General features: G+C 37.2%; 1 protein-coding gene across 2 annotated transcripts in view; it reads left to right on the top strand.

Moving 5' to 3' along the window:
* The window catches only part of BRAF (B-Raf proto-oncogene, serine/threonine kinase), a 160645-nt gene that overhangs the window by 112056 nt on the left and 35572 nt on the right, over positions 1-13017 (top strand). For both annotated transcript variants that reach the window (XM_039233982.1, XM_039233983.1), the window contains exons 11-13: positions 230-347; positions 2234-2318; positions 3161-3337. In XM_039233982.1, the coding sequence (XP_039089913.1) occupies positions 230-347; positions 2234-2318; positions 3161-3337 (380 nt within the window). The remainder of the gene's footprint in view (positions 1-229; positions 348-2233; positions 2319-3160; positions 3338-13017) is intronic.

Raw genomic sequence — 13017 nt, 5'->3', positions numbered from 1 at the left:
TGATATCTTCTGTCCTCTGAGCTCTTTTGTTTTACAAGTCTAGCTAAATATGTCGCCTTTTAGATAATATGATACATAGTGATGTATGATAATGTCAGTATGTGACACAGAATTCCCTGATGAAGTAACTTAGAGCTGATAGTGTTTTGCTTGAAGCATTCCCACACTGATTTTTGCTTTCTTCCTTTTTTGTTTGCTTTGGCTTGACTTTTGCACTATTTATATGAAGAAAACACTTGGCAGAAGGGATTCAAGTGATGATTGGGAGATTCCTGACGGCCAGATCACAGTGGGACAGAGAATTGGATCTGGGTCATTTGGGACAGTCTACAAGGGAAAATGGCATGGTACGTATGTAATACAGTGACATACAAGTTCTAGTAGGATACGTCTCACAGCTGTGATTTTAAAAAATCAAAGGGAATATGTACTGTTTGAATCACTAAGCTGTTTTGATCAGATTCAAGAGTCCTCCAAAGAAAGGGTTAACAAACATTATGGGAAATGTAATAATTTTTAAAGATGACAATTCCCAGGGCAAGCTGTGCCCCAAGATTTCTTTTTTCTTTAGAAGTCTTTTTGCTCATAAGTTTATTTGTATTATAGACTGCAGACCACGGGTAAACATTAAAAGTGTACTTACCAACGGAAGACATAGCCAGGGAGCATATAAAAATGTTTAGCCTCACTAGTTCACAAAGAATTACAGATTCAGAAACTAGAAATCATTATTTGCCTCTCAAGCAGACAGATTGTTGTTGTTGTTGTTTTAATTGACCATGTTTAGAGAGCTGTGATTGTAACACTGCTGGCAGGAGAATAAATTGCTACAGATTATCCAGGGGGCAGTTTGTCAATATGTATGTTGAGCCAACAATTCCATTTGTAGAACTACAACTCATTGGACAGAAACAAACAGATGTGTGTGCACATATATTCATTAGAGACTTAATATTAATGAGAAAGTGGAAAAAAGTTACATGTTCAATAGCAGAAGACTAGATAAATTGATAACGTTTGTACATGATTGTACAGACATGAAATAGTATCGTAGATCTATATTGACACAGAAAAGTGTGGTGTATTAAATTTTACAAAGCAGCATGTATAATATCCTGTACTATGGTACTGCCTAGAAATATATATATAACATAAACTTTTAAAATGACCATCAGCATTTTAGTATATATCTTTTTAGGTAATTTTTTTCATATATATTCATAAATATTCACACTGCATACATATAAAAGACAAATAAGGTTATATATCAGTATGTTAACAATGATCATTTCTGAGTGACAGAAGATTTTACTTTTTTTCTTTATGTTTTCAAAATGTTTTCCACTTTGAGCAGTGTATTACCTTGATAATCAGGAAGAATCAATAATTATATCAAACAACAATAAACCTGCAAAAAAAGTGCAAGATTCTTCTGTATTAATGTGTGTACTTGTAGGTCATTCATTCTCTATATAGTATTCACTGTGTGACTCTAACATGATTTCTTTTTCAATCTCTACTATGTGATGAACATTTGAATGGTGTCCACTTTGGGGCTCTTACGAATGCTGCTGCTGTGAATATTCTTAGTACATGTTGTTTAGAGAACATATGTTCCATTTTTGCTGGGTGTATACCTAGGAAAGAATTGTGGGACCACTAGATATACATACATTCAGTTTTAGTAGATGCTGCCAAAAGTGTTTCAAGTTCTTGCACCATTTTACACACCCACTGGCCATGTGTAAAAGTTCTACCTGTTTCACATAAAATTATTTGTTTAATCTTCCTGAGCAAAAGCAAGTGATCCATGGATTTGAAAACCATGTTAACTACTCTGATAAAGAAGTTCTACAGTTTTCTGTTCCAGCCAACTTTCACTGGGCCTGTCATCGATAGTTTGAACATTCAGTTAATAAAAGCATTTGGTTTAATATTGTTAATTAATCAGGAGAATACCATGAGTACTTATTTGGTTAAACTACATTTCCAGGGGAAATACAACATTGGCTATTTTCAGGGGTTGGTATTTTGAAATACTAGTGTAGGAGTGTCATTGTTCGTTTAGTTTTTATCCTTAGAAAACTAATACATTTTAGGAACTTAAGATCTCATTTATTTGCAGTTTAATAATGGTATGGATTTAAGGCCATGGTAATTAGTGAAAATGCCCAGGAGGTTATTTTTTTTTTTATTTTTAAGTTTAAAAAATTGGAATGACAATTTTTTTTAGGTGATGTGGCAGTGAAAATGTTGAATGTGACAGCACCCACACCTCAGCAGTTACAGGCCTTCAAAAATGAAGTAGGAGTACTCAGGTGAGCCTGTGTGATTTACTGTTTTCCAAAGAAGTTATCTTTATCTTCTGTTTTCCGGTGATAGCCACTGTTGGCTTTACAAGTTTACAAAAGATGAATAAGACAAAGTTTGAGTATATTATGTCTTTAACCATATCCTTTAAGTGGTGTACAATATTATATGGTATAACTGATGGAAAAATTAATCCTAAGGTGAATTAATGGAAATACAATATTCTGATCATGAAAAAATCCTTTCCACTTATGGAAATAATACTCTCAAAATTCTGAACTTAGAACACATTTAAAGATTGTGTCAAGCCCTGGAACTTGAGGAACATTAACTAGAGTATATCCAGGCAAGGCCAACTTGGATGAGGAGGATTCTGAAACTGTAACAAGGGGAAAACAGTCAATAGAACTGAGGATATTTGAGTCCACAGAAGGCTAATAGGTTCAAGAAGGTACAGACTTTGTTTTATTCCAGAGAGCAGAACAAGCCATTGGTGGAAGTTGTAGGGAAATTATTTTTCTCAACCCCAAAGAACTTTTTAATACTAGAACCACTTAAAAAGGAGAGGTAAGGGGGAAAATAACCTGCAGTCTAAGTGAAGAGCTTCGCACAATTGAAGGTATTTAAGCAACCTCCAGTTGCCTATTGTGGGGGGTATTAAAACGTAAGATCTTTCTGCAAGCGGTAGAATATTAGGCCAGACAATTCCTAAAATAATTTCTAAATTTATCCTTCCGTTGTCTTTTTTCTAACTTCATCTTCCTGATAATTAGACTACTTTGGCCCACTTTTTTAAGACTTGAAGTTTATCCACATAATATACTATTTACTGACATACTTCCTTTTACAGGAAAACTCGGCATGTGAACATCCTGCTCTTCATGGGCTATTCAACAAAGCCCCAGCTGGCTATTGTCACCCAGTGGTGTGAGGGCTCCAGTTTGTATCACCACCTCCACATCATCGAGACGAAATTCGAGATGATCAAGCTTATAGATATTGCACGGCAGACTGCGCAGGGCATGGAGTAAGTTCCATTCTGTTAAGTCTTTTGTAAATTATTTTTGGAGACCACTGATGGTATTTTAAAGGTTTTAGCTAATTTTCTTTTGCGTTGCTTTTTAAATTACTGTCTAGTCACATTTGGACACTTTTCACTAATGGCTAAAGATATGATACAATCTTAAGAAATAAAATATCTCTCTAGTATATCTTTAGTATAGTCTTCAAAAACATGTATCAAATATTTGATAACAAATGCGTGACTGCAAACTTATGTTTAGCATGCAGTGATTTAGTGTTGAAGGTTAAGAAAACAGAATAGGCCAAAAAAGTAAATAAAACAAACTCTACAAAAATGTCATTAACAGTTACTGAAGTACACAAAATGATTAAGTTATCCTTCCAAATTATTTTCTCTATGTATCCATATTTTTTATTACAAAATGGTCACCTGAGTGAAATAAAATAAAATGAAAATCTGCATTCTGATACTTTTTTAAGGTTTCCAAGTTGGGTTGTTCATATCCATTGAATTTTGCTGTGTAATTTAAAAGATAAAATGTTGCTTGAATAGAATTTATCATTGATCAAAATAGTGAACCAGCTGCATGCAGCTCTTTTAAGTACAAATGAAGAGAGATATCAAAAGGTAAAGCTTAATAATAAATTTTGAAGGTACTTAGATGAAAAATTTTAAGTTAGGAAAATACAAGTTTAAAAGCCCTATGGGTAGTTTAAAAATATGTATCTTATATTTTATAGTATACAAATGGCTTTTATTATGTCGTTTAATCTTTATAATGCTATAAAGTAGATATTTTTATTTGCTTTTAATGGTCAGGAAACTCAGGCTTTTAAGTGATGTTTATAGCTTCACATTTAACAAACAGCAGCAAAGGTGTTTGACTCAGAATCTGACTCTCAAGCCATTATTCTTTCCCCATATTCACTATGCTACTTTTACATTTTAAAATTAGAATAAGAGAGTAAACGCGTATATGAGTACTAATACCTAGAGCTCTGACTCAAGGTCACTTAGAGCATAAGCATAGGACCAGGACTGAAAAACAGATCGGACTCTTAAGCCTTCCCACTGAACTGTCACCCTCTCTGTCTCAAAACGAAGCAATGTATCTATAATTTCGATTGTTTACATGTTTACTGTGTTCAGCCAGAATGCTTATGGCAGCAAATGATTACCTCTTCAGTAACATTCCCACTTATCCACTAGACTTAAAACAATGTCAGCCTTTCATATAAGTTAGAATCTGAATCTGTTCAAATCTGAAAGGTGTATTAAACTCCTGGAAAGAGTAAACTGTGGCAAAAACAGTAAACATTGATAAGAAAACAAAGCTTATTCTGCTTCCATCCCACCAGCCTAGCCTCTTTGCTGTTTCTTCAAGCCAAGCATGTTCCCTCGGCCATTGTACTGGTTATTTTTCTCTTTGGGATACTCATTCCACAAATTTCCGTAGAGCTTCTACCTTAGATCTCTGTTCAAATGTTACCTTTTACAAGAAGCCTTCTCTCACTCATCATATTATATAACTAACATTCCTACCCCATTGATGTCACTTTTTATATCCCTATCCTTTTGTTTTTGAGACCCAGCTGTATAGGACATAATTGTTTTGTCTGAAACCCCCACTAGAATATAAGCTGTATGAGATGAGGGGCTTTATTTTGTTCATTGTTTTATCCCTAATGCCTAGAACAGGGCCTGGCCTATGATAAGTACTCACTATATATATGTTACATACACACACACACACACAAAATGAAAGAATGATTACACATAACTGCATGTTATTGCTGGTTTACCTTTTGGAAGAGAGAAAAGCATATCAAAACGTGTCAAGGAAAGGGAAAATGGTCAAAGAGTAATAAAAGAATAACGAAGGGGAAATGCTTTTGCTATAAACAGAGGCAGCAAAGAATACTACTAAAAATTGTTTTCAGAAACAGTGATGGGTAGGGCACCTGAGTGGCTCAGTCAGTTAGGCATCCGATTCTTGGTTTCAGCTCAGGTCAAAGTCTCATGGTTTGTGAGTTTGAGCCCCGCATCAGGTTCTGTGCTGATGGTGCAGAGCCTGCTTGGATTCTCTCTGTCCCTCTCTATCCCTCCCCAACTTGTGTGCGTACATGCACACACTCTCTTTCACATACACACTCTCTCTCAGAATAAATAAATAAACATTAAAAAAACAGTGATGGGGCAGTGAAATGCCACTATTGATAAAGGCAAGAAGTGACAATAGAGAGACCATTATCAAGTTGGAATAGTTCTGTAGTCTGGGGAATAGTCCGTGAAGAGGCACGGTATGATCCCATCACTTTACAGTTTGGGTTCTCTAAGCGTAAACCTTTACATCTGTCTACTCTGAAACACTTCAGTTATATTTTTAGGTAACTCTGACTATATAATGAGTGTACCTAGTTATGAATTCAGATCATCCTGTCAGTTTATTTTAGATTTTAATAGCTAAAAAAGTATTAATTGTAAATTTTAGAGGTGCCTAGGTAGCTCATTTGGTTAAGCATCCGACTCTTGATTTTGGATTAGGTCACAATCCCAGGGTCGTGGGATCGAGTTCCATATTGGGGCTGACAGCCCAAAGCTTGCTTGGGATTCTCTCTCTCTTCAAAATAAATATTTTTTTAAGTTAAAAAAAGTAAATTGTAAATTTTAAGCCTTCTAGAAAAAGTTTATTACCAGCTTTCAATCAACCAAAGAAGATATAGTTCCTGTTTTTTCTCTTTATAAGACAATAACATGCAACTGGTTAAATGTATTAACACATCTTTCATTTCTAACAGCTTTGGCAGATGTGGTTAAGTTAAGGTGACAGATTTTTGCTGTGTTGTGAAACTCCACTAAAAACTACAATCAAGGAATTTTTTTAAGCATGAATATATAAGGACAGAGATAACAGTGGAAGGAAACAGTAACAACATTTTGAAAGCCAGAAAGCAGATGAAGAAGTGGTAATGGACTTAAAACACCTAAAAAAAAAAAAAAAAAAAAGCTAAATCCTTAGTTGGCAATGGGGAAATAAAAGCTAACCTGATTGATAGGACAGATTGCTCTAAAGTCTCGGGAATTGGCAGTACCGGGCGTCTTCAGAAGAGGGGAGGTACATCAGGGAAAAAGCATATCTGAAAATCTTCTCTAAATCCCGTCCTCTGCTCTGGGCGCTGAGTGACCGCCCCACCTCTGCCCTACTGTAGACTTTTATATTCTCTGAAGAGAGGAAAATCAGTTACATCTGGACTGGGGACATGGGCATGGATGTTTTTATCGAAAACAGGGATTGAGTGACTGTTTCTGGAAGGATGAATAGAGAGTTCCCCAGCACTCTGTTTTCAAAGATTCCCAGAATGCTGGCAGCCAGACCTTTCTGTTCAGGCAAGAGATTGGGAGAGTCTTCTCTGAGGAATCTTATCAGCCAAGAGAAAAGACCCACAGGTAGTGACATCAGGGATTCCACTTAGATCACTGTACAGAGAAGTTCAAAAACAAGAAGCCCCTCCATATGCTCAAACCTTTCAGACAGTTTTTTGAACTTTCACTCAGTCTGAGTAAGACAAATTATCTCTGGATCATCAAATATCAGAGGTAAAGTGTCAGATGCCAATGACAGAGACCAAAACAAACGGGAGTTAAAGAGGCAAGTGGGAATAAACCAACACAGTGCAAGGAGAAGAGATACCACTCTTCTACCAGTTTCCTCAGATATAAAAGGGTTTTTTATTCATGAAACAAGAATAGATGCTTTATAAGGAACATTTGGATAATAACAACAGCAGCAATGTTAAAATGTTGATATTGTAGTCTAGCACAAATTATATGCTTTGCAGTTGTTTAAACTTTCAGATGTCTGATTCCTCCTTCCCTGTCCTCCACCATCATCTCACAAAGGACAGAGCAAGCTAGATGTAGCTAACCACTAAGTCCATAGACTGTTTAAATAGCTGCCTAATAATGTACTTTTGCAAAGCCTCCGTTTCAAAATAGTCTGCCACCTGAATGTTTTCCAAGTGTTGTTGATCTTTTCTGACTACTTTCTCAAATGTATTTTGCCCCCTAACTCCCTCCCAACTTGAAAGTATATATTCAGCCACTCCTCACATAAAATATATTTTGAAGTCAGAGAGTATAAGCAGAATAAGGGTATTAGCATTGTAACTCATTGCATAAGGTGCTGGGGTTGTAGTCATTCATAGGATAAAACTTTTAGTAATTAGGAAAGTGAATCAGTAGGACTTTCACATGTGTCCCTTTTATTGGATTACAGAATATAAGCAGAAGGGTGACATTTTTCCTGTGCGATTTTGTCTCCTTTCCTCAGTGAAGTGTCATTTCTGATTGCTAGGTTTACCGGAAGAGAGCAGAGCTGTTGTGATGGTAAAGGAGAGTGCCACCCTTCTGGAATTAGGGCTGGAATAGTATGTTTATCATCTTCTCACCTGACAGTCATTGATTTAGCCTTAGGGCCAAGGTATTTTAAGAATATTGTTACTAAAGAAATTTCAGGAATGGTCAATCTCTCATGCAATTTCCTTGCAGGACTTTTAATTTCAGTATAATATTTATTGTATGATTTTTAATTTAGCTTTATCAAGAAAATTTACTAAATGTTGAATCAAGAGAGAGTCGTGGCCTGTTGTTATACCCACAGAATTGATATATTCTCAATAAAGATAATTAAAAGTAATTTGGGGATAAATCCTCACAATTTACTTTTTTTAAATAATGAAGACTATGCCTTCTTTACTTAAAAATAAACCTAGTTAAAAGAAAGATGGAAGGATGAATTGAAGCTGAGAAGATGGTGAATGTATATCAGTGATTGAAAATCCACTTGATCAAAATCCACTTGATCAAAGAATATTTAATTATAGTGAGCATGATTTTCCAGTGGATAAGAACAATAATAGAAAAGAGGGTGCTGATAATCAGAAAAGTACAAACTAAAACAAAGAAGTACTAGTTTTCACCCACTGGAATTAGCAGAATAAATAAATTCAGACAAAATCGCATGTTGATAAAGATGAGGGGAATTGCATCCTGGCACCTAATGCAGCCAGCCACCCCGTGTGCTCCAGGATGTCTGATCAAATGGAAAGTACCTGACCTGCCCCCAAGAGATGCCAGGTCTTGTTCCAAAAAAGGCTTATATTGGAATAGATGTATTGCAGGTAACAGTGAAAAATTGGAAACTTAAATGCCCATCAGAGACCTTGAATAAATAGAATATTGGCACCTCTGTGCAGGGGAATGATATGCAGTGGAAATGAGTTACTTACGTATCAGCATTAGCTTTAAATATAAGTATAGTGTCAAGTGAGAAAAGCAACCTATAGCATGAGACCACTTGAAATTTTAAAAACAAAACACTTTTTATATTTGGGTTTTTTTTTAAGAGAGGTGTACATAAGTATGCAAAAGTATTAAAATAAGGATTAGCAGACATACCCCAGGTTGAGTGGTGCTTTGCAAGAATGGCAGAAAGGATCGGGATGGGGACAGCTATCTGGGAGAGAAGAGCTTTAACTTTACCTGTAACATGTTGGTGGTTTCTGTCTTTTAATTAAAAAAAAGACTCCACAGTTGTGTTTTACTTTCATAACTTTTATAAAGTTTGAAAACCAGGAGGCCAATGTGGAAAATTTTTAACAGAATTAATTATGGTGAGAAATAGGAGTGATTGCTACAGTGATTGCCTTAGGTGCAGTTCTTAACTTCAACATAAAGTTATTATGGAGAAATAATCCCTGGAGAACAGGCAGAAAATGTAAACTAAATAAGCACCAATAATCCTCCGAGAGATAATTACCATTAATATTCTGATGTGTATTGTATGTCCTTTCAGATTTTGGTATTTTAATACTGTACACAGTGAGTTATGTCATTATTTTAAGTATGGAATCACACTGGTTTTACCTTTTTTCACTCTTATTTTAAATATCTTTTTTGTTTAGGAAATATATTTTTACCCCACCTCTGCTACATACCAGCAACTTACCCTCTCCCTCTGTTTTTTATACCAGTTACATTCCCTGGTTTTTATACATGCAGAGTTTAGCAGGTGCTTACCATGTTCCAGCCATTGTTCTGTGTACTTCATATATACAGCCTCATGTAATCCACAACAGCCCTGTGAGGTATATCTCATTATCATCTCCATTTACTTACAAAGAAACTAGGGTTTAGAAAGATCAAGTAACCTGGCGCTGACACTTTGGCATCAGAGTATATTCATATACACCTTGCTGCTTCTCCAGCTTAGTCTTTTCAACACCTCAAGTGGGCCCTTAATGTAATACAGCAGCAGTACTTTCTTTTTTTTTAAGATTGTCCATTCTTCTTCTCTCCTGGACAGTGTCTTACCTTCTCTAGCCTCAGACCTTCAACACCTCTCCTCCAAGAATAGTCACCTGGTGACCTTGCCTGCATTTCATTGAGAAACTTAGAAGCACCCACCACATCTGCCCACCTACCTATGTTTGTGGCGCAATTTTTCTGCCTTATTACTCGGAGTGAAAGCCAACCCTTCCTTTTTATATGCTAGATCCCCATCTTCTTTCCCCTACTCACTGATATCTTTGGGGTAAATCTCCGCTATTCATCTTCAGCTTTTGCTTTTCTACTGGGTTTTCTTTCATTTAGAGACTCTTCCTTATAATGCACATTTCGCAGAATGTTGACAGTTGTTGAATCTAGGTGGAAAGTGTAGGGTGATTATTGTACTTTCCTTTCAACTTTATGCTTAAAAATTTCTTAATAAAAAGTTTTAGAGGACCTGTCCTTGATTCTACTTCCCCTCAAGCTATCATCTCATTTTTCTATTCTCTACAGTAAAACTTTTCAAAAGAGTTGTTGATATTCACTCTGTAATTTCTCTTTTCCCCTTTTATCCTGGATCCCACCCCAGTCAGGCTTTTGCCCCAATATTCTACTGAAATACTTCTTAGATCTAGTGGTTAGATTCACAGTCCCCATCTGTTTGTACTGTCAGAAACATATTCTGCTGTTGATCATACCCTTCTCCAATGAAACCCATCCTGAACCCCTTGCTGCTCAGAATCTGGTCTGAGTAGCATCTGTACCACCTGGGGGCCTTTTAGAAATGTTGAGTTTTAGGGGCCTCTAGGTGGCTCAGTTGGTTAAGCATCTGATTCTTGATTTAGGCTCCGGTCATGATCTCACAGTTGGTGAGTTCAGGCCCCACCATCAGGCTCTGTGCTGACAGCATGGAGCCTGCTTGGGATTCTGTCTCCCTCTCTCTCTGCCCCTTGCATGCTGCCTCTCTTTCTCTCTCTCAAAAATAAAAATGTAAAAATATTAGTGAAATGTCATTTAAAAAAGAAATGCTGAGTTTTAGATGCTATCCCAGATCTTCTGAATTAGAGACTATATTTTAACAAAGTCCCTCAATGATTTCTATGCATATTAAAATTTGAGAAGCACCCTTCTCCTGATTTTCCTTCTACTTACTGCTTCTTTGTGGCTAGTTCTTCCTTAACCTCACTGAATGTTCGGACTCTCCAGGAATCTCCATTCTCTTGGTGATCTCATCCAGTTTCATGGCTTAAAAGACTGTTCAGCTACCACTTATATGCCATATACGTATCTGTCACTTCTATCACCAGCCGACTCATTTCCTCCGAACTCCAGACTGTCCTGTCCAGCTCTCCACTCCACATTGCTTGACTCTCTAATAGACATCTCATATTTAGCATGTCTCCTACTGAGGACCTGACCTTGTTCCTTAAGCCTGCTCTTCCTACAGCGCTTTCATCTCAGTAACTGGCACCTCTGTCCTGCCAGCTGCTTAGGTCAGCATTTTGTAGTTCTCTTTGACTCTTGTCTTTTTCTCACACCATACAACCAGCCTGTTACCATCTCCTGTTCGCTCTTTTTTTTTTTTTCCCCACTTTGTCTTTAAAGTATATCTAGAGGGGCGTCTGGGTGGTTTAATCAGTTAAGTGTCTGACTTTGGCTCAGGTCTTGATCTCATGGTTCGTGAGTTCAAACCCTGCATTGGGCTCTCAGCATTCAGCGCAGAGCCCACTTCGTTTCCTATATCTCCCTCTCTCCCTGTCCCTTGCCCACACACGCGCTCTCTCTCTCTCTCTCTTTCAAAAATAAACATTTTTTAAAAAATATTTAAAAATCCTGTTTTCAATTTTGGAGCACCTGGGTGGCTCAGTTGAGCATCAACTTCAGCTCAGGTGATGATCTCACAATTCATGGGTTCAAGCCCCACGTTGGGCTTTGTGCTGACAGCGCTGAGCCTCCTTTGGATTTTCTGTCTCCCTCTCTCTCTACTCCTTCCATGCTCACGTGCCTTCTCTCAAAAATAAACATTAAAAATTTTTAAATCTTATAAGTTCTCATCTCCTATTCTGCCATTCACCCTGATACAAGCCACCGTTAACTCTTGCCTGGATTAGTGTTCTTCTTCCACCAATACTTGCCTTCAGGTTATTACTATGAAGCACCCAGAGTCTTTTTGAGACTTAACTCAGATTATGTGGCTCCTCTGCCCTTCCATTGTCTCACATTTCACTCAGAAAGAAAGCCAAGGTCTTTAAAATAGTTCTTTCTCAAAGTAACTACCACCACAGCCTCTCTACTTTATTACCTCTCTCAATTCATTTTCTACTCTTTTCCCTCTTGCTCTCGCTGTTCCAAGCCAGCTTGCCTGCTTGCCATTCTTAGAACATGCCTGCCTTAGGGGCTTGCCCTTGCTAGTTCCTTTGCCTGCTGTGCTCTTACTCATATCTGCATGACTCTCTCCCTTCCCTCCTTTCCGGCTTTCATCAGCAGGTCCTTTGAAAAGAGGCCCTCCCTGCCCTAAAATCACAACCCCCTGCAACTCCTCATTTCCTGACCCCATTCACAGAATACTTATACATCTTTTGCTTTTCTGTCTTCTATACTAGAATGTAAGCACCTTGAAGTAGTGATTCTGCTTTATGTTCAAGACTTAGAACAGTTGTTGCTTAGCATGTAATGGGCTTTCAATAAACACGTGTTAAAAGAAAGAAGGAATCCCTTCACAGGTGCGTGGGTGGCTCATTTGGTTAACCATTGGCTCAGGTCATGATCTCATGGTTCTTGGTTTCGGGCCCTACATTGGGCTATGTGCTGACAGAGTGGAGCCTGCTTTGAATTCTCTCCCTCCCTCGCCCTCTGTCCCTACCCCACTCATATTCCCTCTCTCAAAAATAAACATTTAACAAAATTTTTGGAAGGAACCCCTTCACGGTAATCATTATTACCTCCATTTTTTAGGTTAGGAATCTAAAGCTAAAAGGGATTATGTAAATGTACCCAAGTTTATATGGCTAGTAAGTGATGTAGTTAGAATTCAAACCCAAGTCTCTGTGCTCAAAATCCATGACATTTCCACTGTGCCCCTCAGTTATGTCACTAAGTCTTGGCTCTGGTTTTCCCATTAGCGTAAGTGCAGTTATTGCTGTTTTGCTTGCTTCACAAAGAAACATGAAGGTTATGAAACCCAGTGATGCAAAAGTATCCTGAAAACTTTATAAGGCTGTATATGTATATAAGGGTGATGGAAATTCTTTTCTTATAGAAGTTTTACAGTTTTTGCTTTTAGTTTCAAATCCACTTCAGGTTAATTTTTGAGTTTAGAATGAGATAAGGGTTGAAGTTTTTTGGGGTATTTTTTT

The sequence above is a fragment of the Hyaena hyaena genome, unplaced genomic scaffold, assembly GCF_003009895.1.
Source record: "Hyaena hyaena isolate Hyena2069 unplaced genomic scaffold, ASM300989v1 scaffold_82, whole genome shotgun sequence".
NCBI classification, from domain to species: domain Eukaryota; kingdom Metazoa; phylum Chordata; class Mammalia; order Carnivora; family Hyaenidae; genus Hyaena; species Hyaena hyaena.
The sequence above is the reverse complement of the archived record's forward strand: the minus strand, read 5'-3'. Positions and strand labels throughout refer to the sequence as shown.